The following is a 27,520-nucleotide window of genomic DNA, read 5'->3' as shown; positions in this document are numbered from 1 at the left end:
TGTATATGGAGCTTTTTTTCTTCTGCTTACTTATATTTGTATCAGTTAGCAATCAATGCTGTTAACTAACACTTTTGCATATATTGTGATTTCATCATAATGATGATCTTGAATGGATAAGTGCATGGATTGATGATAAAGCATTTATTAAGCTTTAATATATATAGGATTGTTGTGAGGCTCAAATGATCAACATTTACAAGACCTTTAGTACAGAGGATCAAATATAAAAAAGCAAAACAGTCTTTGCTCCCTAAGATCCAGCGTTCTAATGAAAACAGGACCTAAAGGGACCTTGGAAATGAGAGGAGCAAAGAGCATTCAAGGAGCCTTGGTTTGGAAATGGTAACTGGAAATTGATGTCTGGTTTCAGGCAAAGACAAATTGGAATCAGAAAGATGAATTAGAGAAAGCATTACAGCATTTTTTTAAAGTTTTATTAATATGTTTAATTTTAACTCTATAAACATTTGCAGATTACCCCACTCTATTGTAACATGATCACAAGTAACCTCATCTAAAAGTATCTGCTATATCCTACATATATAGCCATCTTTTTTTAAAGTTTGAAAAAAATTTTTTTTAAATTGACATCCATTTCCTCTTCCTCCCACCTCCCACCTCATTGATAAAAGAGAAAAGAAAAAAATTCCATGAAACAAATATGCATAGTCAAGCAAAACAACTTCTCTCATTTGCTGTATCCAAAAATATATGTCTCATTCTTTTCTAAATCATACTCTCTCTGTGAAGAAATAGAGAGTATGTTTTTGTTTTGGTCCTCTGGAGTCTTGGGTGGGTAATTTTATTTATCATAAAAGCTTTCAAAGTTTGTCATTACAGTTTTTTTAATTGTATAAATTAATCGCCTGATCCTGCACATTTCATTTTTCATAATTATTTGTTTTTATAATGTTTGTTCTTATAACATTGTTACTATAGTATAAACTATTTCCATGTCTTTTTTTATGTTTCTGAATTCATATTTTCTCATTTCTTAGAGCATAGGAGTATTCCATCACATTCATGTATCACAATTTGTTCAGACATTCTTCAAATGAGGCTATTATAGTAACAGTTCCTGGCACAAAGTCAATTTAATAGTGCTTTTTCATTCATTCATTCATTCTTACTATTTTTACATTAGAAAAAAAAGGTATCAGTAAGTAGAACAATAAGCCAAAATCCGAGGGTTAGAGAAATAGAGTGAGAGAATTAAGACCATAGGCAAGAACTGTTATGCATTTCAGTAGCTTCAGAAACAGAGTTGGCTAAGAGGATGAGAATGTTTTAGGCTAAAGAAAAGGAGATTATAAAGAAGAGAAGAGAAAGAAATGATGCATGAGAGAGATTTGTTGATTGCAGTAACATTGAAAAGGAGGTTGATGGAAGTTTAAAAAAAAAGATTGAAGTAATAGAATAATAGGATTTGGCAATCAGTTGTATTTGGGTAATAAAGACAAAAGCCAATGGTGACTCTTATAGATAATTATAATCTAAATCAATAGTTTCAGAATAATTCTAGATAAAGTGTTAAAAAGATGTGGTATCCAGAATAAAATCTTTCTCATTGTTGCAGCATATGCTTAAATATTTATAAGTGAAAACAAATGACTGCATGAAGCAAAAAGAAATAATAAAACAAAGTCAAACACCTGAAAAAAAATAGAAGGAATGAGCACTACTTCATAGGAAAAACAGATAGATAATTTAAGAATTATTGAATTACCTGAAACCCATGATCAAAAAAAAAATCCTAGACATAATATTTCAAAAAAATTAGAAAGGTAAACTTCCCTGATATCTTACAACCAAAAGGTAAAGTGGAAATAAAAAATTCACCTACAATCACCTGAAAAAAATCCCAAAATGAAAACTCTCAGAACTTGAACTCAGGTCTTCCTTACTTAAAGGCTGGCTCTCTATTCACTATCCCATTTTACCCATAGTCAAACATTAATAGATGTTGAATTAGATTAAATTATAATTAATAATTAAGTGAAATTTTGGAAATTTATTTTCAGCCAGACTTGCTGAATTTATCAATGAGAGAATAACAATTAATTGTAGAGTCCTGGAATAGCAATTTTTTTCTTTTTTATCTCTCAATAGTATTTTATTTTTTCAATTACATGTAAAGATATTTTCAGCATTGATTTTGGTAAGATTTTGAGTTCTAAATTTTTGTATCCCTTCTTTATCTCCCCTGCCTCAAGACAGCAAACTGTCTGATGTTATATATGTACAATTATTTAAAACATATTTCCATATTAGTCATGTTTAAAAGAAAAATCAGAACAAAAGGGAGAAACCACAAGAAAGAAGCAAGGAAACAAAAAGAAAGGTGAAAATAGTATACTTCAATCTGCCTTCAATCTCCATAGTTCTCTCTCTGTATTTGAGTGGCATTTTCTATCTATTGAATGTAATGTTTTTCTTAAAACCATTGTTTTGGAAAGTGTAAAACATTTTTTTCTTTGAAACCTATATTATTTTTGTGATCTGAAATTACTAAATACTATTTTCTGTATCACACAGCATTCCCAAATAGAAGTATTTTGCGCGTTTTCCCCCCTCAAAAAAAAAAAAACAACAAAAAAAACAACCCTATATTTAACTTGGAAGAAAGGAGACTCTGCTTTTTATTTTAAAAGCCAGTTCTACTATCTGATCTCTCAGAAACTGTCATTTGTTTCACCATCTTGATACTTTAAGTGTAAATAGTGGTTACTATAATGAATAATTGATCTATAAATATGATTTTTGGAAAATAGTTACTATTAATTACTAAGTAAGAATCAGACATTGTAAATCTGGTTGACATTTCCTTTCTTTGAAAAGGAAAAAAAAAATGGATTATAGTTTCCAATTTAAAGTTTTCTAATGCCTAAAGGGCAAATAACTATGCTTGCTGAACACAAACTCTGATTGACCTAGGCATAATAAACTTAGCACAATGCTATGTTGTTCAAAATGTAGTATACATTCAGGAAATCTTTATCAAAAACTTGTGACGATTTTTTTTTTTAACAAAAACAATCAATGAAACCAACTATTAAGGCTTGAAAAGGATACAGTCTGCTTTAGTAGTGAAGAGAGTATTCATACTGAATAAATCATAGATCCTTGAAGTGTAGTTGTTGAATGAAATCCATGCTATCTCCAAGGAGGAAGTGTATGATTAATTTTAAGTTTCTAGATCTAAGTATAATATTAAAAAGTATCCTCCAAGGCTTTTCCCCAAAATGTTTTTTCAGTGCTTACTTAGTTTTTTTTAATGCAATTTTGCGTTTGTTTTAGACTTTACAAAAATGAACATTTCTTTGTTTAAAAACAAAACCATATGAAACCACAAATCTCAGCTTCTTTTAATTTTAAAAATTATGGAATAATTCCAACTCATGTTTCACAGTTTTTCTGTTTATATGTGTCTCCCCCTCCTCCCCCAGCATTAAAAAAAACCACACACATCTTGTAACAAACATAGATAAGCAAATTTATTAAATGGTACACTCATCTTTTGGGTCCATTATCTAATAATTGATTTTGATCCTATTAAATTTACTAAAACTTAACAAATGGCCTTAAGCTTCATGTGAAATTCATTAGGTGATGAACTTAAAGATCTCATATAAAGTTTCTTAACTGATGAATCATGTGAACTAGTTGATTTTGAATAGACCTGGAGGACAATAGTCTTCCTTCTTGAAGCTCAAGGACATTTTCATAGGGAAAAAGAATACGAGGTCCAATCTCCCTCCCCTTTCTCTCATACTTCTCCAAAGACTTCTGATGTCACATCTTCTCAACTCAACCTCTCTCTACACCAGATTTCTGCTCACTGCTAAATATCAACAGCTTTTAAACAGTCACTACCACCACACACTCCAAATACTTTGATAATTGCTATATTCCCAAAAATTGAAAAGTAGCTTTTATGTCAGCAAAAGTTTGTGTCTTCTTCTATGATAGTATAAATTTACAAAAATTGAAAGTAGTGGATTGGTTATGATAGAGCAGAAAAACCTATGTGGTTTTTTTAATGATAAAATAATTGATTCATATTTTTAAAAATTTCTAAAGCATGTTTTACTAACTTTGCATTAATGACACTTGCTTGAGTAATTAATCTCTGATGTTGAATCTTCTATTTAGTACCTTGCACCAGAAGTGATCAGAAAACAACCCTATGACAATACTGTAGATTGGTGGTGCCTTGGTGCTGTTCTGTATGAAATGCTTTATGGGTTGGTACGTATTCTTTATTCTCCTGTGTCAATTTTAAATAATTGTGTCTGGTTTTTGTTGTGGTGGTGGTAAAATGCCAATATTTTTGGCAAGTTTTTTTTTTTTGGGGGGGGGGAGAGGGAGGGAGTTAGTGAACAGAAAGGCAGCCAGACTGAATTACAAAACAAAGACAAAAGAAAACAAAACAGTTTTTGTTTTAGTCATCTAATCTAATTCTGCTCTTTTGTTCATAGTCATCTTAATTATTCCCATTACCGTTTTTAATGGAAATGGATATTAAAATACTGCATACTCATTTCATTAACTTCTCATGAAATTAGGAAGATTACCTAGATTATCCCTTATCAAATTCCTTTATTAGAGAATACTTTCTAAGTTCATATGCAAATTCTAATTTTGTCACTTTATCACATCCTTAACTCGATAGTTTTCCAGCCTCCCTAGAACCTTAGGATTTGTCAAACTTAAGATCTCAAATATAAAAATATAAATAATTTAAGTATTCATTGTGTATGTTATAGAATTATCATATCTGTTTGGGACATAGAACCAACCAAATAAAAGAAGGGTTGTAATCTTGTGTATTTAGTCTAGGTAACTCTACTTAATATTAGGAATATGGAAATCTTTTTCATAATAAGGAATTGCTAACAGCTCTCAGATGTCATGTCTATAAAAGAAATCAGAATATATCAGAAAGTGGAATAAGAAATCTCCAGTAAGTAAAGGTGATTCTCTTTAAACATTCTTATAAATAGATAGCATCAGCATCTTTTGGATTTTTTTTTAACCTCTGCCCCTGAATGTAGATCTTGATGTTGAAGATTCAATATAATTTTATCTGTATTGCCAAAGATAGTAATAGGCTTTTACATTTTTATCTTTTCAAGACTTCCCTAGGATTTTCTCCCTTTAAAAAAAAAAGAGGGGTGGGGTTTGGTTATGAAATTTTCCCCTAACTCCTTCCTCCTACCCACACATTCCTTATAGGCAGTTGGCAATAGTGGTCTTAAAGGGGACACACAAAAAGATGTCAACAAGAGTTTGGCATAAATGTTTCTGACACTGCAGGATCAGAAAGATAATGTCATGCCTGTTCTCTGTCTTAACTATAATTTTGAATATACAATATTTAATAATGCTTAGAACTTCCTCTTCCAGAAGTAATGCTACCATATCTACCACCAGTTGATGCTTGTTTCTGCTACACACAGATTTTTTTCTTTAAATGTTTTGTTGATCCATAGTTTTTCCTTTTTTAATACCATTTTAACTTCCCAGTGGCTCAAAACACACACCTAAAAATAATAAGTTTTTAATATAAGAAGATATAATCATAAGGAAGACAGTCTTGCCCTGACTTTCTTCTATTTAAGTGGTGACCCTGCCCACTAGTTATACTTAGTTGTACCAATAACTTATGTAGACTGATAAAAGAACTTAATTGATTATTCTCTTCTTTAGTTTCCCCATTACTATTATTCCACAATATGAAATGTTTTAAGCTCTTTGAAGGAAAAAAATGATTATGTAACTATAAAATAAAATTGTGGATTATAAAGTAAGAAATATATATTATAAAAATCATGAGGGCTTTTTTTGAAAATAAAATTGGCCAAATTAAGATATATAAGCAGATTTGCTAGAATAGTTTGTATAAAATACCAAGAAATCAAACTTGGAAATTCATTTCCATTAAAAGGTAAAATTCAAAGAAATTCCCATAGCTAACTCTTTTGCCTTTCCCTTTTTACTTTTTTTTTTTTTTTTTTTTGCTGAGGTGATTGGGGTTAAGTGACTCACTCAGTCACTTAACTAGGTCACACAACTAGGAAGTGTATTAAGTGTCTGAGGCCAGATTTGAAATCAGATCCTCCTGAGTTCAGGGCTGGTGCTCTATCGATACTCTGTACCACCTAGCTGTCCCTCCCTTCTTCCCTTTTTAAATTAATTAATGCCCTTAAAACACTAAAAATTAAAGGAAATTTTAGTCTTTCAAATTATAATCTTTAACTGATGAACTCTAATTCTTTGATCTGAATTAATATTCTTATTTTTAAAGGAATCTCTGTCATTGCTATCAGAACTAGTCAGAAATTCTATCCTCACTTCACTTCTACTGGAAAGTTCTGGACATTTTAACTTTTTAACCTATTCTTTTACTAAGATCCATGTGTGGTAGAAAAGGTCAGCACTTGATTTAATTGTTCATTCTCAATAGGCCTATCCATACAACTAACTAGAAGAAGAGGTGGTTTGATAATGGGAACTATTCTTTGTTCTTTTTGTTTTTCCTTACAGATTTCTTATTATATAACTTTCTTATTATTTCTAATAATAATATTATTAATAACTATATTTTTAGTAACAGTAGCTCATGGTAAACTTCAAACCAGAACCAAACTAAAGTAGTATTTATTCTTCCCATTGATCTCTTAATAATGTTAATAATTTGTTAATGAATTTAACACTGCTTCATGTAATTCATAAGACAGTAGTTTTAAAGTTAGCTATGTAAAAATAAAATATTTTTATACATATGGTATTAGTGCAGTTTATAAGTTTTTACACTTTTTATAACATCCCATTTCTTAAGATGATTAATGCTGGCAGCTTTGCATTAACATCTAAACTACCATAACACTAAAATCTTGAAAATCACTATACAATCCTTTTGAATGAATGTTATCAGAGACTATTATATTTAAAGTGTGATGAAGCTGAAATTTTTTGTGAAATGTGTTTCCTATTTTTATTCTTTAACCACCAGTAAGTCAGAAAAAAATAAATAAATGATTAGTGGTGTTATCAAGACTCTTTTCTAAGTTTTATGCTTGAATTTACAGATGCCAAGAAAACCCTATATTTTTTGAATGACTAAGCCCCTACCCAAATTTCTTATAGTACCCACTCTAGAAAGATGGATGAGAACTTGGGTGGGTATTTGAGGATTAATTAAAAATCAAATAGTTGGGGCCCAGGTATTTTTAGCTCCAGAATTTTAATCCATTTTTGGTAGTCTCAGCTACTACTTAAATGTTTTTCCTTTTGCCTTTGTGTAGCCTCCATTTTATTGCCGAGATGTTGCCGAAATGTATGAAAACATACTTCATAAACCTCTAAATTTGAGGCCAGGAGTAAGCCTCACAGCCTGGTCCATTCTGGAAGAACTTCTTGAAAAAGACAGACAAAATCGACTTGGTGCCAAAGAAGACTTTGTATGTAATGTTTCAATAATTACTTTATTTTAAGGATATTATTTAAAGAACTTAGATGCATATTTGTTAATGACTCACAAAAATGTCTTTTAATTTATATATTTTATTATTTGTGAGATCCCAGAACACACATTTGTATATGTTTAAAAATTTTATATATACATATATTTATATGTATGCAGGTAATGACTGCATATCCTTAAAATCAGAATAAATAAATAAATTTTGAAATCACGTGTTGAAGAATTTAAAAATCCAGAAAAGAAAAAGAAGTTTCTTACAAGTCATATATCCTTTCCCAACTTTTTAAAAATTAAATTTTGCTTTTTGTGTGTTTTCCAAACTAAAATTCACTTTTGTCTCCTTCTCAATTCTGTGTTCCCTTTACCTGACTCTCTCCCCAGTCACTGAGAAAGCAAAAAGAAAAAAACCCACATTATAAACTTGTAAATCAGTTGCAAATTAATTGATTCAAGTAGTGTCCAACTCTGTATGTCCCCATTTGGGGTTTTCTTGGCAAAGATACTAGAATGATTTGCCATTTCATTTTGCAGATGTGGAAACTGGACAAATGAGGTTAAGTGACTTACTCAAGGTCATACAGTTCATATCAGAGATTATTGTAATTCACTGTGCCAACTAGATTCCTACTTAACGTAGTTCTGTAGGCAAGACATGAGCATAAATCCTTTGTTGATGTTGATGATGATGTTGTTCTTCAATTGTTTCTGACTCTTTATGACCTTATCTTTATGATCACTATCACTATATTAAACTTTTTACTAATATTCTTCACTGTCTTTTGAAGTCTGTTCAAACTCATATTTGTTGCTTCCATGACACTACCCATCTCATTCTCTGCTGTCCCCTTTTCCTTTTGCCTTCAATCTTTAACAATATCAGGGTGTTTTCTGATGAGTATTATCTCCTCATTTATTATGTGGCCAAAATATAGAATCTTCAGCTTCACTGTTTGATCTTCCAGTGAATAGCCTGAATTAATTTCTTGAAGTATTGATTGATTTGATCTCTTTGCTTTCCAAAAGTCTTTTCCAGAACCATAATTCAAAAACATTGATTGTGAAGGCATTCATCTTTCTTTGTGTTCCAACTCTTAGAGTCACAAATTACTATTGGAAAAACCTAGTTTTGATTATACAGACCTTTGTCAGCAAAGTGATGTCTATGCTTTTTAATGTGCCATAGTTTTCCTACCAAGGAGCAAGTATCTTTTGATTTATAACTGCAGTCATCAAATGCAATGATTTTTGAGCACAAGAATATAAAAGCTGTCATTGCTTCATTTTTTCCTTTGTTTGACAGGAAATAAATGAGACCACTTGCCATGATCTTAGTTTTTTTTAATGTTAAACTTCAAGCCAGTTTTTATACTTTCTTCTTTCACCGTCATCAAGAGCTTATTAATTCTTCATTTTTTGCCATCGGAGCGATATCATCTGCATATCTGAGCTACAACAAACTTATTCTGGATTTGATTCATCCAGTCTGGCATTTCACATAATGTTCTTTGTATATAAGTTAAATGAAATGACCACAATTCAAGGCAATTCCAATAGACTTGTGTTAGAAAGAGCCATCTGCATCCAGAGAGAGATATGAAGATTGAATGTGGATCAAAGAATAGTATTTTTGCTTTGTTGTTGTTTGCTTGCTTTTTTTTCTCATTTTTTTCTTTCATCTTTCACATCATGGTTATTGGTGGTGTTAAGATCTTATATAGTGCTTCTGTATATTCTTGTCACTTCTTAAATCTATACCATTTTTGTCTTTTATCATGCACATTTTTGAATAAAAACATTTCTTGGAATCTCTAGATCTCTTTTTCAAGAGATCTTGTCTTTCCCATTCCATTGTTTTCTTCTATTTCTTTGCATTGCTCATTTAAAAAAAAAAAACCCTCTTATCTTTCCTTGCTGTTCTCTGAAACTCTACACTCAATTGGACATACTTTCCCCTTAATCTTTTACACGTTTTTTGTCTTTCCTAAGCTATTTGTAAGTCTTCATCAGACATTTTGTTTCTTTGTTTTTCTTTTTCTTTGGAATGTCTTTTCATGCTGTCTTCTGTACAATGTTGTAAACCTCTGCCCACCATTCTTCAGGTTTTCTGTCTACCAGATCTAATAACCTAAATCTATTCATCATCTTCATATTCATGAGGGATGTTAGTTAAGTCAAACCTATATGATAGGTCTAATGGTTTTCCTTACTTCAATTTAAGTCTTAATTAGGCAATAAAAAGCTCATATCCTAAGCTACAGGTTTTAACTATTTTAACTGACTATATAGACCTTCTTCCACCTTTAATTGCAAAGTTTATAATCAATCTAACTTCTTCTATATTGATCTTCTGGTGACATTCTTGTGTAAAGGTGCTATTTGGGTTTGTTGATAAAGAGTGTTTGCTATGACCAGCAAGTTATTGTGATGAAACTATTAGTCTCCACCCTGTTTCATTTTATACTCCAAGACCCAATTTGTTTTGTTATTCCAATTATCTTTTGATTTCCTTCTTTAGCATTTCAATCTCCTATGATGAATGTGCCCTCTATTTTTGGTTTTAATTCTGAAATAGAAAGTGTTGCAGGTCTTCATAGAATTAAATAACTTTCACCTTGATATTAGTGGCTGGAGCATAGACATATATGCCTTGGATTTGAACAAATATCATTCTGTCATTTTTAAGATTGTACTTAATTCCGTGGGTTTTTTTTTGTTGTTGTTGTTGTTGTTGTTGTTTTAGCATTTTATTGATCATGAGAATATTCCTTTTCTTCTAAGGGATTCTTGCCTACAATAGTATATGTAATGATCACCTGAATCAAATTTATCCCTTTTCTTTCCATTTAAGTTCAGTAACATCCAAGATGTTAATGTTTAAACTTTTCATCTCCTATTTGACTACATCTAGCTTATCTCAGTTCATAGATCTTATATTCCAGTTTCCTGTGCTTATTGATTTTTGCAGCATCAGACTTTCTTTTTGTCACCAATTACACCCACAGCTGAATTTCCTTTTGGCTTTGGCTCAGTTGCTTCATTCTGTCTGGAGCTAATTGTACTTGTCCTCCACTCTTCCCCAGCAACATACTGCCTACTGTGTGACCTAAGAGGCTCATCTTTCAATGTCATACCTTTTATAATTTTTAATATTTTCTTTGGAATTTTCTTGGCAAAGATATTGAAATGATTTTCCATTTCCTTCTCAAGCAGACAAATATTGCTAATTGTGTGACCTTGGTTAATTCACTGAGCTTCAGTCTTATGTAAAGGAAAAATGTTAATATCTGTAGTATATTACTTCAAATGGTTGTTTTGTGAATCAAATGAAAAAATACATATATAATACTTTACAAACCTTAAAAACTCTATATAATTATCTGTTATTACCATTATTATTAAATTAGTTTTCTTTCATTGAAGGAAAGTATCTGAAAAAGCTACAATATACACTGAGAAAAAGCCCACTTAAATGTAATTTTTGTAAATCTATGAGAGGGCCAGTAGATACTTGAAACATTTATCAACTGTGAAATTACTAGCAACAGATTAAGATACTATCAGTAAACAAGTAATTACACTAACCATAGAATAATGGTTGTGTTTAAGAATTTAAACTGTTTGTTTCCCAGTGTTTTGATTTAGTCATGCCCCACATCAAAAGTTAGTGAGTGTTAAAAAATAAGTAATGGTTGTATAGCTTTTATAATGAGGAGGCGCTTTTGAAAGTTGTTATCCCATACTTTCTTATAGTCATTCCAGTTGGGAAAATGCTTATAACAACAAGTTTCACTTGTTATATTGCTGGGACAGAAACATTGTGTAAAGTTTCTATCACTTATTCAGGAGAAGATATTTTCTGTTTTGGAGAATTTGTTAAGCAGCAGTTTACTGACTAACATTTTTACCATTAGATATTCTTTTGACTTTCACTTAAACCCAGGGGGAAGAAAAGGTCACTGAAATTACATCAATAATTCATCACGGTTTTTTGGAATTTTGGCACCTTAGTTTTTTGAGTTTTCTTAGCATCCTTCTTTAAAAAAAAAATTATGAACTTAACATTAAGCAACAAACATCAATATTTCAGTATACAAGGAACAGAAAAGAGGATTATATATAAGAAAATATAAATCTTATGTACTTTGAGCTTGTAAAGTATGAAATTTTATAAAATAGCAACTTTTTTTTTCTTTTTCTCTTTTCTAAAAATGTATCACTAGTGCTTATCACTATCTACTAGTTCACTGTCCCTTTCTTTTCTGTTTTAGTACTTTGTATTTTTATTTAAATTATTCACCCAATTCCTTATGAAGTGCCTAGCACTATACTATAATCCTATTATAATACTTTAGGATTTAAATAAAATAGAATCTATTTTAAAAAACAGGGCCAAGGATAACAAATATGACAAACAAATTACATTATGCTATTAATAAATTCACAAACTAATTAGAATTTTTTAAAAAGCTATTGGACAGAGAAAGAATTAAAAAAAATAAAAATATCACTTTTCTGCACTGAAGTAAAATAACTTTTCAGGACAGTATGTATAAAGAATGGAGTTGAAAATTCTAATATCTCTAGTTTCCAAATGGCATGAAATAGTCTAGAGATTGTTTCCCCTGGATCAGAACCCCACTTTTTTGTCTAGGCATCAGACCAAATACTTTTTTTTTTTTTAACTAAGTGCACATGGCCTAATTTACAAACTGGTTAATGATTTCCTACAAATTAAAAAGGAGCTCACAAGTGCACATTTCTAATTAGTTTGTGAATTCTCCACCAGAAACGACACACATTTCTTTCTGACCTTCTTTACAACTCTCCCAATAATTATGAAATCCAGCCTCTGAATTAGCTCTGCACTGGCAGAACGCACAAATATTGGGAGTGCAACAAATTATCAGCAGAAGATAATTTCAAAGATCACCAAAAAAAGGTCTGTTTCAATTGGAAATGGGAGAGAGGCAGCCAGGGCAACCAGTACAAACGCCAGCATAGATAGGTCCCGGGGCAAAGGATTTATGGGAGGAAGAACAGACCAGAAAAGATCTATTTCAATCAAAAAACGGGAGAAAGGCTAGTGAAGCACAAACAGCTGACCACAAACGCCAGCAGCAGACAGAGGAGGGCCCCAGGACAGAGCAGTCTCAGTGTGGTGTGACCTCCCAGGGCAGAGAGTTTGTGGAAGGAAGTGGACCAGAGAAAGGCCATTTAAATAGGAAATGGGAGAGAGACAACAAGGCCTGGGCCACTGACCACAAATGCCAGTGCAGGCAGCTCAGAATCCTGGCACAGAGCCTCGGGGCACTACAGATTCTATGTGGCAGACCCAGCAACCTGAGTGTATCAGCACTGACCCAGCAGTTGGGTCGCTTGGAAAACCTCTCCCACCCTAAAGGCAGACCTTACCTTAACTTAAAAAAAAAAAAAAAAAAGAGAGTAAAAAAAAGGAAAGAGTACTCTTAACAATTGACAGCTTTTATGGCAAAAGAGAAGAACAGATTTCAAACCCTGAGGAGACTAAAAGCAGATTGTCTCCAGATGAAGCTCCAAAAGGTGATATAACCTGATTCCCGACACACAAGGCTATCCTAGAAGAACTTTAAAAGGACCTTAAAAGAGAGCTAGAAGAAAAATGGGGAAAGGAAAGCTTTGCAAGAGAATTTGGAAAAGGCAACACAGAATAGATATAGCGAAATGGAAAAAGCATATAACTAATTAAAAGATAGATTTGATAAACTAGAAAAAGAAAGCAATTTCCAGAAAAACAGAATTTGTGAAACAGAAAAAGAAAATAACTTCCTAAAAAACAGAATTTGTGAAATGGAAAAAGAAAATAACTCCTTAAAAAACAAAATTTGTGAAATGGAAAAAAATTCCATAGAACAAAACAATTCATTCAAAAATTCAATTGGACAAATACAAAAAGAAGTAAAAAAAAAAAAAAGTAAATGAAAATAACACACTAAAATTCAGAATTGAACAAATGGAAATGAATGACTCAATAAGACAACAAGAATCAGTCAAGCAAAACCAAAAAAATGAAAAAATAGAAAATAAATGTAAATTACCTAATGGGAAAAACAACCGACTCTTTCTAGGAGAGACAGTCTAAGGATTATTGGACTCCCTGAAATACATGATGCACAAAAGACCCTAGACACTATCTTTCAGGAAATCATCAAAAAAGTTATCAATGCCATTTGTTTTCATACCAGTCATTTCTAGATACTACATCTACTTCCCACCCATCATTAAACCCTTCCTTATAAAGAACAGTTAAATGAAAAATAACTGGTACAGGGATCTTACTGGCATTTTATTCAAAATTCTTTCTCCATGGGCCCTCCCCTCCTATGGAGAGGGTGGGAAAAAGATATTTTTCATGTTCTCCACAACTGAGATTGGTTATAAATATTTCTTCAAGTTCAGCTTCCTTTTTAATATTCTTTCCATTGACATTGTGATAGGCACTATGTATATTATTTTTCTGATTCTGCTTATTTCAATATGCATCAGTTGTTAGAAATCTTCCTCAAATGTTTTTCTAAATATTCATCATTTCTTACTTCACAATAACATTTCTTTATATCAGATGGCTAGAGTTTTTTTTTAACTCTTCCCCAATTGGTAGTCACTTACTTTGTTTTTAGGTCTTTACTACAATAAAAGTACAACTATAGAGGCATAGTAGATAAAGCACTAAGCTTGGAGTCATACTTATTAACCATTTGACCCTAAGAAAGTCACCTAACTTCTCAACTGTCAGTTTCCTTATCTATAAAATGAGAGTGTTTGTATTCTTTGATCTTTAAGGTCTCTTGCATTTTGCCTATGAATTAATGAACTAATAATGAAGCATTTAAGTGCTCACTGTGTACAAAGTACAGTTTCTGGGAATACAAATAAAGAAGCAAAAACTGCCCTTGCTTTCTAGCTCACATGTTATTGAGGAAGAAAACATATATGAAAGATTTCAGCTATAAATCAGATTTAGTCCCATAGTCCTTAACATGAATATGTATTTTTTTACTTTTTGTATAAATATATTAATATACATATTGGACCTTTTGTTTCTTGCTTTGCTCTTCTCAGAAGGTATATGCTTAGGAATAGAATTGTTGGACTGGAATTTAAACAGTTTTGTCATTTCAGAACATTTGCTCCAATTGGCAGCTCTGCCAGTAATATATTAGAATTCTTTTCTTCCCAAAATTTTTCCAACATTAGCTATGTACATTTTTTATGTTATCTTTGTCAGTTTTCTTGATATAAAGTGAAATCACCAATGCTATTTAAACTTACATTTTTTCTATTATTTGGAGTATGTTTTCTAGTGATCATTGACACTTTATGGTTCTTCTTTTGAACTCTTTTCCTATCTTTCTCTATTAATTTAGTGGGAAATATATGTCATCTTCCTCTATATCTTGCATATTTAACTAACAATATTAATGTAACAATAATATTTGAAGCAAATATTTTTTTCTCACTCGACATTTAGTTTAGTTTTTCTTCTCAGTACTACAAAACAATTCTAACTCTTTAACAATCAACTGAAAACAAAAGGTTCTGGATACCTCACTGCCTCAACTTTTGAGATACTGGTATAAGTAATCTTGAAATGAAATTGGATTTTTGATGATGCCATGTTTACCCTTTCACTCTCTATGTAGATTTTCCCTCAGTCCTTGACTAGAAGTAAGTTTGGAAAAAAGGAAATGATAACTTGATAAATTTGGGAATAGTTGGGTTGCCCAGTTCAATGACTGCTTATGTTGTACAGAATTAACAAAATTTTATTTTTATTCCAGCTTGAAATTCAAAATCATCCTTTCTTTGAATCACTCAACTGGACTGACCTTGTACAAAAAAAGATTCCACCACCTTTTAATCCTAATGTGGTAAGTTTAATATATTCATATACCTTCTTACAAAAATATAGGAGTAAAGTTTTATTTTATTTCTGCTTTCATTACATCAGATCTATAAGTGTATGTGTAATGAAATGAAGTTTGTAACTAAATTTGTGAAAAATATCTATATGATTTAGCGAATCTCTTTTAATAACTAGATGGCTAAGTGATTAGAGTACTGAGCTTGGAGTCAGGAAGACTCATCATCTTCCTGAGTTTAAATCTAAGCTCAGACAATTACTAGCTGTGTGACCTTGGGCAAGTCATGAGTTTGAGAAGGAAATGGCAACCACCTATGTCTTTGCCAAGAAAACCTCAAATGTGGCCACGAACAGTTAGATACAACTGAAAAATGATTGAACAATTGTTGGCACATGTATTTTACTAATGAATTTCAAGTTTAATTCCTAACTATCTCTTTGAATCTTGCTGTCTGGCTATCTTGGCTGTCAGGCAAGCTTATGGGGCTATTAATAATATCCATTAATCAACTATTAGAATATATAGCTGAGAACCTATACTTTTCTGTGTAACATTTTAAGGAAAAAAATAAACTAAAAAATATTACTAACTTCTAAGTTTAACTACCTCTTCTATATATCCCCATTCAGGTTCTGCCGCATTGTAGTGGCTATAAGAAGAAGCTGTAATTTAGCAAATGTTTTATCATCCTATCTGGGCAAGGCATTTATAGATATATGTATAAATAACAATATAAAATAATCCTGTACAATTTGCAAGGCAGTGTATAATTAATTTTATCTCTGATAGATTAGAAAGGAACCAGCTGACAAGGGACTATTTCTCTTGTTTTATTTTGAACAGATTTCATCAATGCCAAGAGTATTTAGTGAGGAACTTTCTCTGCTAGTTCAGATCAACATCCTCTCTTGTACATAGATTCTTAAAAAGTTGTGGTAGTTCTAAGGATATTAAATGATTTGCCCAGAGTCCCTCAGTCAATCTGTTAAGTATCCAAATTGGGGTTTGAGCTCAGAGAATCTTATGGTCTTTCACATAGCTCACTGCCTCTCCTTTCCTGCTTATTTTTCTTTTAACGTTCAATTATTCCAGGCATGTCTTACTCTTTGTGACCCCATTGGGTCTTTCTTGGCAAAGATACTTGAGTGGTTTATCATTTCTTTCCCTAGTTCACTTTACACATGAGAAAACTGAGGCAAACAGAATTGCATAACTTTTCCAGAATCATCTAGTACCTGAAAAAATTGGAACTCAGGTCTTCTTGACTCCAGGCCCAGCACTCTTTCTGCTGCATCATCTAACTGTGCACTAATTTCCTTAACATTCAGAAAAAGGAATAATTGTTCAAGTTAATATTCAGCTATTGACAGAAATTAGCTCTTTAATAAAGGGACATTTGCTGGACCAAACATGACTTTTTCCTAAATAAATATGCCAGCCCAGAATTTTGTCTTTTCTCCTCTCCTTTATTCATTTTTCTGTTTAAAGAGAATGTGTGTTCCTAGCTCCAAGCATGTTATTATAGTTAATTTGGTAACCAAACTATAAAAGACTAGCACACATCAAAATCCTATTGGACCTCTTTGATTTAAATACATTTTTCCAAAATTTAATTTTCATGTTTAACTTATCTGTGAGTCAATGAGTCACTGTATTATTTAACTCTCACAACATCCTGGTTTTTTTGTTTGTTAGTTTGTTTGTTTTTAAACAGACTTTTGATTTTCTTGTTATAGGACACTCCCAAGAAGGAACTTCCCCTGCTGATGAAGATCAGCACCTTCTCTATAACTGATGGTCTTGAATAATTTCCTGTAGCACTGAGAAGATTTGGCTTAGAGTTACATAGCCAGGGAAGGGGAAATGAGTTTTGGACTGGAAGGAACAGAAAAAGCAATGGCTCATAGGAAGATGATAACCAAGAAAAACAGAGACATTTAAGAATGCATCTAGATGCCCTGTCTCTGTATTTGAAAATAGAAAGGGTATTGGCTCTGGAGTCAGATTTGTTACTTCATCTTCATAGGAATCAATTTCCATGCTGGTAAAAAAAAAAAAAAATAGGTTGTGGTGGTGGGTGTGATTTGTATTATTAGAATCTCTGAATGTTATAGTCCATGAGCTACCATCAAAAAAATCAGAGAAAAAGTAAAATTGCTTTAGGAGTGAAAAAAAAAAAATGTCCTGATTTTCAAAACAAAAGAATGGAATGAGCTTGACTAGGATTCCTGGCATAATTCTATCATGTATCATTAAAGAGCTTCTTAACCAAAAAAGGAAGAAATGATTAGAAAGTCCCAACAACCACTCATACCAGACTAATCTCATTGCTTTTTTTTTCTTACAAAATTGGTGAAATTGTAGAGTAAAGGAATTCTGATATAGTTTTACTTAGATTTTTTTTTTAGCAAAGCATTTAAGTCTATGTTAATCTTATGGACACCATATATATGAGCTATAGGATAGTACACAAGTAAATAGAGGTCTAAAGGCCAGATTCAAAAGGTAGTCATTAGATTAACTTGAAAAGGGTTCTCTAGAAGTTTGTGCTTTGTCCTGTGCTATTTAGCATTTTTATGAGTTATTTTGATGAAAAACATAGCTATACCAGTCAACAAATATTGATTAATCACCTGCTGTATGCCAGACACAACACTACATACTGAGTATACAAAGAAAAGCCACCCCCTCCCCACCACCAAAGGCCTAAGTGATTGATAGATATACACATAATACATAATACATATTCTAAATTGGAAATAAGGGAAGGAACCTTGTTTTAAAAGAGATTAGGAAAGACCTTTGTTGTAAAAGAAGAAATTTTAGCTGGGAGTTGAAGGAAACCAAAAGAAAAGGAAATAGAGATGAGAATTGAGATAGCTAGTGAAAATGCTGTCTGGAGTATCTTGTACATGTCTAGCAAATTTAGCAGATTTGTAAATTACCCAGTTTTGGGAAGATATTCCATGTCAGAAAAGATTCAAGATCTTGACTGGCTTAGAACAATGAACCAAAACAAACTAGATGGAATTTAATAGACAAGGAAGAAGGAAATAACCAAAACCTAAGGCCCTTGTTGAAATTAAAGGTTGCACTTTACCCCCCAAAACAAATCTTATTAAGCCCTAAAACAAAAATATCATGACTTCTTTGCAAAGGAAATTTTATATCGAGAGAGCCAAGTTCTTGTAGTGGTGAAAACAAAAATATTATATTGTCAATAAGGAATGGGAGTAGCATGGGATAGAGAATTATATCATCCAGCAAGGAAGCAAATATAGAGGCATGGATATATGGATGGCTTAGACGGAGAGAGACCTGGAAATTAGTGATCACTGTGAAATTGGGAGTCTGGAAATGGGGAATATTCTAATATAAAAATTGGAATAAAGAATCAAGTAGCTCAGCAGAGATTAAGCAACAACCACATCATTCCTTTATACTGAGCCTTAAAAAAACTACAACCCTTAAAATGAAGTTTGTATAATAAGAACCATAGTTTCACTTTTCATGAAGAGATCTAGAGAATAAAAAACATCCATATTTGGAAGTTTCTTTTCAAATTTTTTATCCATAAAAATCTTTATTTCCAAGTTTGGAAAATCTGGAAAGTCATGTTTTACTTTTGTCAGAAATCTTAGATCTAGCTTTTATTTTCCTGAAATTGAGTGGAGGATTGGGGGTAGTGATAGGTTGTGGAGAGAAAGAGAAAAAGAAGAGAGGAAAGGAGACAGAAGGGAATAAGTATTTATGTAAGGCCTTCTGTATGCCTTTCACTATGCTAAGCTAAGTACTTTAAGATAACTTATCTGATCCTTACAAAAATCCTACAATTGAGAAAAACAAGGCAAACAGATTAAATAATATGCCTAGGATCACACAGGTTTTCCTGATTCCAGTTCTAGTGCACTATTCATCATGCTACCTAGCTGCCTTAACAGAATAAAAAGTTGCTGTTAAATTCTTGTTTCCACTGCAAAATCTTTTTTGGTTTGAAGATAATTTAGGTTAAGTAAAGATTCAGAATCTATCCCAGAATTGATGTGAAAATCAAATGGGATCATATTTGTTTAGTCTATTGCCTGGCATATAGTAGATAGTATATAGATGCTTTTTTTAAATCATCATTATTATCAGTCATTAGGCATTTGTTTGATAAAGAGACCTAATTCTGATAAACCAGCACTATTATAAGAGAAAAAGAAGTAATACATTGCCATCTATTGTCAGCTGTGAAAATTGTCAGCATAACTGTTTAATCTACAGGAACTGTTTCTTCCTGTAGGATGAAACTGGATATTGATGACCTCCTGGTTACCTTCTTATTATAATTTTAATGAAAAAGTATCTTTTTTTTCTTTCCTAGTTTATCCCCTCCTTGGCACTGATGATATTTTTATCCTCTGTTGTTTTCATTATCATAATTTTCTTTCTATAGCATCCTATAGTATTTATCCTACCATTCTCCTTCCTCCCCACCTACTTTTTCAACTACCAAAAGAATGGAAATACCCAATTTCTTAACCCCATATTAATTTTCATCAGTTTTCATTAGTGTACTTTCTCATATCTTACTCATTAAGCTATATGGTAAATATCTAGTTAAATTGGTACAGAAAATTATCCTACTATGTTTGTTGTTCCTGTCAGAGCACCGAATTCTAAAATGTGTTGCTATTCAAAGCAGATAAGTAGATAAGTAGACTAGGAAAAGATAATACAGGAAATGAACAGTGTGGCAACTGAGAGAAGGATATAACTTTCAGAAGCATTTATTTATAAAGAAGAAATTTACAGATATATTTTAGATGTCTAATGAAATAACTAAAGCAAGTGAAGATTAGATAAATAACATTATCTTTTTTTAATATCTTAGGTTGGACCAGATGATATCAGGAACTTTGATACAGCCTTTACAGAAGAAATGGTTCCATATTCTGTTTGTATATCTTCTGACTATTCTATAGTGAATGCCAGTGTTTTGGAGGCAGATGATGCATTTGTTGGTTTCTCTTATGCACCTCCTTCTGAAGATTTGTTTTTGTAAGAAAGACTATATTCAGAAAACACCAAGGAAATACAAACCTAAGGATCAACGTGAAATTTTTCTCTGATGTGGGAAAATATTCCAAAATGTGTCTTAACTAGTGCCTCATTTTTATATGTAAAGTTAGAATCTTTAAACACTTTTCTGCTGTACATGAGAAAAAAATAGGACATTTCAAAAAATAGAAAGTAAACTTTGTTACTCCTGCTTATTAAGATTATTTTTAAAGAAATACTTCACAAGTTATTCTTTACATTGACCTGTTTTTAAGCAAAAAAAAAAAAAAAAAGTTTGCTGTTGACTGTTGTTTTTCCTTATAGGGTTACATTAGTATTTACCCAGGATTAGCTGTTTGCAACAACTACAGCAGTTCAGTATATTGCTTTTCAATTCAATCTATCATCCCTATAGTGATTTTTCCTTACTATGCAATTATCTTTTGTATTTGTTGTTGGAAAAGAAATAACATGTTGCCATATTAAATCACTGTTTGAAATCTGAAATTCTTGACAGTATTCAAATGAAAGTGCATCGTTAACAAAAATATGTTAGTTTATAATTTTGATAACCTTTCATTCTGCAGATCTTTAAAGATTAAAAAAAACCCACAGAAAATACCTTCTATTTAAAACATTGGAGTTCAAATTGGCATGATTTTTTTTCCATGCAAGAAACAGAAAATAAGTTGTTTGCGTTTCTTTAGCATTCCAAAGATTTAAAAGATAGTCAAGTATTATGGATTTTGTGCACGTGTTACTGAAACATTTGTTTTTCTATGCACTGTATCATACATTTAAAATGTGTATGTTCTCTGTTTTCAGATTGTTAGTTTTTTGTTGTCTGCATCTTTAGTATATTATGCATTCATTCTGAATTTGCTTTGCAAATATGTAAATAATTTTTTTCAAATCTGTTGTCTTTATTAGGAGTCACATACAAGTACTTAAAGTTTGCCACAGTTCTCATATAATTAGAAATTTCAAAAATTGTCCTCAGTATGCAAGTTTTCTCTATAGATTGCTAGATCAATTTAGAGTAAAGTAATCATATATAATTTAACAATTGTGAAAAACACATTCTAATTTGGACTTCATTTATTTAGAAAAGTAAAGGTATCTAATCTTTATCCCATGACATGCTGACTTCTGATCACTTATAATTCCTGCACAAGCTGACTACAAATCCAGAAGAGCTAGAAAATATAGTTTAAAAGTTTTAAATACTAATTATCAATTGGGGAGAATTTTTTAAAAAATGATACAAGTAGTTTTTCAAAGTATATGGGAAATATGATTTATAAAAGGGCTAACTTCAAATTCTTTGAGTGAACATTTTCCCCCAGTTTTTTCTTTGAAACAGTAATCACAAAAATACAAATACTTAAACATTTGTTTAAAAAAAAAAAAAGGTTCCTCTGCAGAATGAAAAGGAGGAAAAAAGTTTCACTCAAAGTAATGACCTAAGTACACTTTAAAATTGTTTTCAAACACTGTATCTTCCTATAGAAGTAAAAATTTAGTAACTACACTGTCTGTAAATATTTGTTATGTCTGGCACTACTGTAAATTCTGCTTTTACACAGAAGCCTTTTGTTTATTGTAGATCAAAATGAAAACTGCAGCATCTTGCAGAATTTGTTTTGATTTGGCCACTCTTTAAAAACTTAACTGCCCAAAGTTAAAGTGCAATATTGTGTATTTTTAAGAGAAAGTGGTAAAAGGTAGAATGCTAATATTTCTGAGATGACAAGTAATGCAATTAGTATGTAATATAAAATAAAGTTATTGTTAACCTTGTGGGTTCTTATTATCTCAAACTAAAATTAAATATAAATGTTATTTCTTTTGTTGTGTAGTCATGTCTGATTCTTCGTGTCCACATTTGGGATTTTCTTGACAAAGATATACAGGGATTGCCATTTCCTTCTTCAGCTCACTTTTACACGAGGAACTGAGGCAAACAGTTAAATGACTTGCAGTTAAATGACTTACTCAGCTAGTAAGTGAGGCCAGATTTGAACTCCTGAAGATGAGCCTTCTTAACTCCATGCCCAGTATTCTATCCATTGTGCCATCTTGCTGCCCATTATGCCTACATAATTTCAAAATTTGCTTTCTTAGGAAATAAGTTATTAGATTATTAATAGTTAATATATTTCATAGACATAAGGGAAAAAAATCATTTCTGTCTTAGGGACCTTGATGTGGTGTTTTTATTATTTCTTTTTGCAAGATTTTCACTTTTTAAATCGGAAAATTTTTTCATAATTACATGAAAGAATTTTTAAGATTATCCTTTTGTTAGGTCATTAATCAATAGGATAATTCAGAATAAAGCAAAGTAAGGATTGGTTTGTTTTTATTACTAGGAATACCTTACTGGGATCATAGGTATTAAGTCATATAGCTCTTATAACATGTAGAGCAGTATTCTTGGAATCCAAAATTCTTGCCACTTGCTTTAAAGCTGTTTTGGAAACAAAGAGAAAGTTGACAAACACAATTCTTTATCCTATTTGATAAGTTATAAAGATCAATTCATTAAGTAAAACTACTTTAAGAATATAACATTGGTCTGAGGGTATAAAATGCCCCTTGACTAAAAAGGAATTAAGGAAATCTTGGAACAAAACAGAAGTCATTAAGTAATTTTTAAGGCTGTCTATCCATTTTGCTTTTTATGCTTATCTACAGGAAAAATTAGTCCAATAAAATGATGCTATGCCATTTTAGACTGTTAAACTTTAGAGTTTTTTGTATATAGGGATAAGCTTTTTTTGTGAAGCTGTCTTTTTTTCTGTTCCCCAGTCCTAATAATTAGTTGTCTGAAACTTGAAACTAGCTTTATAGCACTGCATTAACATTCTAATCTAACACATTTTACTTATGTCATTGCATTTTTTTGCTTCTGATATTCATAATAATATGTATTCATTGAATAAAAAATGAAGTATTGGATTAGATAATTACTATTTCTACCAATATTTATTTAACTTAGTTCAAGAAAGCAGATATAAACAGTATAGTAAATATACTTACTATAAGATGTAGAAAACAAATAAGCATTTATATATTATCAAAGATAAGTTATTGTGTGAGAAAATATAGCAATATATTATTTGCAAGAGGTAAATGACCTGCTTTTTATGTGCATTTATAACAAAATGCTGAAGTTTCAAAGTGTTACTGGATATATTGAATATTCAAATGGATATAATCTCATCAATGTGAATGTTTCCTCCAAAGTGAAGATCATATTCAATCCAAGACTTGTCTATCCCATGAGATTCTTGTTCATGTCTTCTCGCATGTTTACCAGAGTGTGTTCATGTACAGAGAGTATTCCTCATTTTTATATATCACAGAGACTGGTGGAACACTGGACTCTTCTATGTATTTGTCACTTTTTCATTAGTGTTTTCTTTCATGACATCTTTTATTAACTTGTTTATTTATTTTTTGGGTTGTTGTCTACTTGTCCACCACATTCTTTATCATGGTCCTCTAATTAATATTAATTCTAAATTTTTCAGAAACTAGTGTTCACAACCATAAATAGCACTACCAGTAGAGTACTATTATTAAAAAAAGGAGCCTTATTCTAGAAGTTTGGGTTGAGAGAGAGAGAGAGGGAGGGAAGGAAGGGGGAAAGAGAAAGAGACGGAGAAGGAGAGATGGGTGAGTTCTTATGTTGTTCACCTAACTACAACATTGATTTATCAGTTTGTGGTGTTGCAAGATTCAAAACCAATCTATTACCTAGAAATGAGAAAGGATTTTGTTTTAATCAGGGAGGACCTTGGGATCATTAGCAGTGTACAATTCTCTATATGTAATCAAGTCTAGGCGCTTCTTCCTATTCAATCCTGGGACCAACTTACTATAGTACCAATTCTAAATATATGTATTTGGATAAAATAAAAATGAGACTAATTATTCATATACACATAGTTTGGGGAAGACATTTTCCTTCCATTTTAGTTTTTCACAATAGGGATTGTTATGTCAATTCTCCAAGTGATCATGGAACTTACTAAGGAGCCCCCATGATGTTCTGGTAATTGATAGAATCTGAAAATACAATTTCTAGGATCTCACCAAGAAATTTTTCCATTTGGATCCCATGCAGGACAGCCATCATAACAGTGGTAAAAAGCGTTAATAAGCAGACATCTTTGTAACATTGGACAAATCACTTCATCTTTCAGGCCCTTAATTTCCTCTTCTATAAAATGAGTTCTTTCCCACTATAAATCTGATTTGACTTGTATACTTCATTTAATACTGGTAACCAAGAGTCACCTTCTCTTGTTAAATTTGTTAAGAAATTTTATATAATCTTGTATAAGGGTTTTTTAAAAGCTATTTTATTCCAGTTAAAAGTTAATGTGTAATCCATATTATGTCAGATCTTGGATTTTCTTCATACTTCAGTCATGAGATTAGAGTTGTAATCTGGAGAAAATAGCTTGCTAAAAGTTGCCTGTTTCCTTATGTTCACAACAAGGAAACCTTCAGCATGTATAGAGAATAGTTCTCATTAAGATTTTACAGAAATGAGAAAGACATGGTCAATAGTTACTTGACCACTTTTTTTTTTTTTTTTTTTGGTAATATCCTTGGTTTGGGAATTTGTTTTTCAATACAGTATTCCTCTCCCTGAAATAATTTGCAAAACAGTGCCTCTCAGCTTTTCAGAATATGAGATATACACAGATTATCTTGGTATTGACTGGTTCAAGCCATTCTTCCTAATGTCAACTTTTTCAAATATGTAAAAAGTCCCTAATTTGTTCTTCTAAGTCATTTGTCCAAACAAAAATCTGTCGACAGAAAACAATTTGATTCATCTAAAACAGGGCTTCTTAAACTTTTTCCACTGGCAACCCATTTTTTGTCCAAGAAATTTTTATGACCTCAAGTATATCAGCATATTAAATAAGTATACAACTTATACAACTTAAACATTTACTGATAACCATAATTTGGGGTCCCCCAATTCAGTTATCTGACCCACAGTTTAAAAAGCTTTGATCTAGAGAAGCCTAAAATAGTAAATATATTTGGCAAAACAGCCTTTGATATCATGGATCAAATTAAATGCATCTATGTATCCAAGAAATTTTTATTTTTCCCCTAAATATTGTATTTTTCTGAATGCATGTAAAGATGATTTTCAGCATTCATTGTTATAAGATTTTGTATTTCAAATTGTTTCCTTTCTTCCCTTATCTCTCTCCTCCCCAGACAGCAAGCAATCTGATACAGGTTATACATGTACAATCTTTTTAAAATAAAGTTCCATATCTATCATATTGTGCTAGAAAATCAGACCAAGAGGGGAAAAAACCATGAGGGAAAAAAAAAAGCAAATGTGCAATCCACATTCAGTCTCCATAATTCTCTCGGAATGCAGATGACATTTTCCATCCCAAGTCTATTGGAATTGGCCATCCGAGAAATTTTTAGACCTTATGGCAGATGAAGGAGTAAAAGAAGAAATTGCTCTTGGAGAATTTTAGTTTAAAAAAACAAGCTCAATATGCATAACAAAACATAAAATGGTTAAATAATAAATTGTATGGTAAAAATGTTCATTATTCATAAAAGAAGAAAATGGAACTTAGAAAAGGAAGGCCTTTGAAGTTTGAGCTATTGCTTAGGCTTTCCAGAAGTTAGGGAAATATTTAGAAATTATTTTAAAAAAAACAAAAACAAAAAAAAAAGCAAGGTAGGGGCAGCTAGGTGGCGCAGTGGATAGAGCAAGAGCCCTGAAGTCAGGAGGACCTGAGTTCAAATTTGATTTCAGACATTTAACACTGCCTAGCTGTGTGACCCTGGGCAAGTCACTTAACCCCAACTGCCTCCGCCAAAAAAAAAAAAAAAAAGAAAAAGAAAAAAAACCAAGGTAGCAATAAATAGGTACGTTCATTTCTGAAATTGACTAAAGAACATAAATTTGTGGAAAGTGGGGCTAAATAAGATATAGCAAGGTCAGAGGACCTTGAAAACTTGACAAGGGGCGTTTGGATTTGATTTCATAGAAAATGGGGAAACACTAGGTTGTGGAGCACTGAAGTATGAAAGAAAGCAAAATTTCTGGGATGTCTGGCAATGAAACAAGTTTAGAATGGGACAGAATGGAATAATCACAAGAGGCTATTGAATTAAGCCAGATATGAAGTGATAAAGGTCTTGCCCAAGATAGTGAGAACGAGAATAGAAAATAAAGGATGAATCAAAACACTTTTATAACTCAAATTTCTGAATAACAGAAGGATTTCCAATCTTAAGGAAATGGCAAAATTCAGCACCCATGAAAACTGCAATAAGAAAAAAATGTTTTTGATAAGTTTTTCTTTGAGTTTTGCTGAAGGCAAATTTCTTTTCCAGGATTCGTGTTAGTGTGTATTTGACCTGAGGAAAGTCATTTTCGAGCTGTCCCACCAACGGAGGATGGGGACGGGACCCTTCCCCACTTCCAGATCTAATGCTCTAAAGTCCTAGGTCTGGACAGACCCAAACCCTCAAGGGAGAGCCCCTTCCTCCTCCTCCCTCCCTTCTTCGCGGCCCAGATACACAAAGATCTGCCTGTGAGAGCCTGAGGAAGAGAGGAGAACTTTGCTCATTCTCTACGAAGTGACAGCCAGAATGGGCGCGAGCGCCCGCTCCCGAAGTCACGGGACAGCCTCCTCCACGCCTGGCGCGCGCTCGTACCAAGCTGGGGGGCGGAGTCTTGGGCCGCGCTCGCGCTCGACCTAAGGGCTGCCGCCTGCGCGAGAAGCTTTGGGAGAGTAGCGGGAGTGGGCGGGACAGAACTGCACTACAATTTATTATTATTATTAATTCTCTTTTCTCTGGGGCTGACGTAGGGGAAAGCTCAAGTTAGAAATTGTTTGGCGTTCCGGGTGTAGCCTGTAAGTTGTGGGATCACATTGCCATATTCTCCTTTTTTATTTTTTTAAGTTTTTTCCACAAAGATTCCGAATCTTAGCGCATTATTTTCTATATTACATAATCCAAAAGTAACGGGACAACCCTTTACTTTGCTTTTAAATAATCCCTGCATCCTGTGTCACTTTTT

General features: G+C 32.1%; 1 protein-coding gene across 1 annotated transcript in view; it reads left to right on the top strand.

Moving 5' to 3' along the window:
* The window catches only part of SGK3 (serum/glucocorticoid regulated kinase family member 3), an 80,501-nt gene extending 58,219 nt beyond the window's left edge, over nucleotides 1-22,282 (top strand). The window contains exons 13-16 of the mRNA XM_051970098.1: nucleotides 4,156-4,251; nucleotides 7,311-7,466; nucleotides 15,307-15,396; nucleotides 20,267-22,282. Of these exons, the coding sequence (XP_051826058.1) occupies nucleotides 4,156-4,251; nucleotides 7,311-7,466; nucleotides 15,307-15,396; nucleotides 20,267-20,437 (513 nt within the window). The 3' untranslated portion in view covers nucleotides 20,438-22,282. The remainder of the gene's footprint in view (nucleotides 1-4,155; nucleotides 4,252-7,310; nucleotides 7,467-15,306; nucleotides 15,397-20,266) is intronic.
* The last annotated feature ends 5,238 nt before the right edge of the window (nucleotides 22,283-27,520 follow it).

This window comes from Antechinus flavipes, chromosome 1 (genome assembly GCF_016432865.1).
Source record: "Antechinus flavipes isolate AdamAnt ecotype Samford, QLD, Australia chromosome 1, AdamAnt_v2, whole genome shotgun sequence".
NCBI lineage: Eukaryota > Metazoa > Chordata > Mammalia > Dasyuromorphia > Dasyuridae > Antechinus > Antechinus flavipes.
This window is presented reverse-complemented; position numbering and strand designations above follow the sequence as displayed.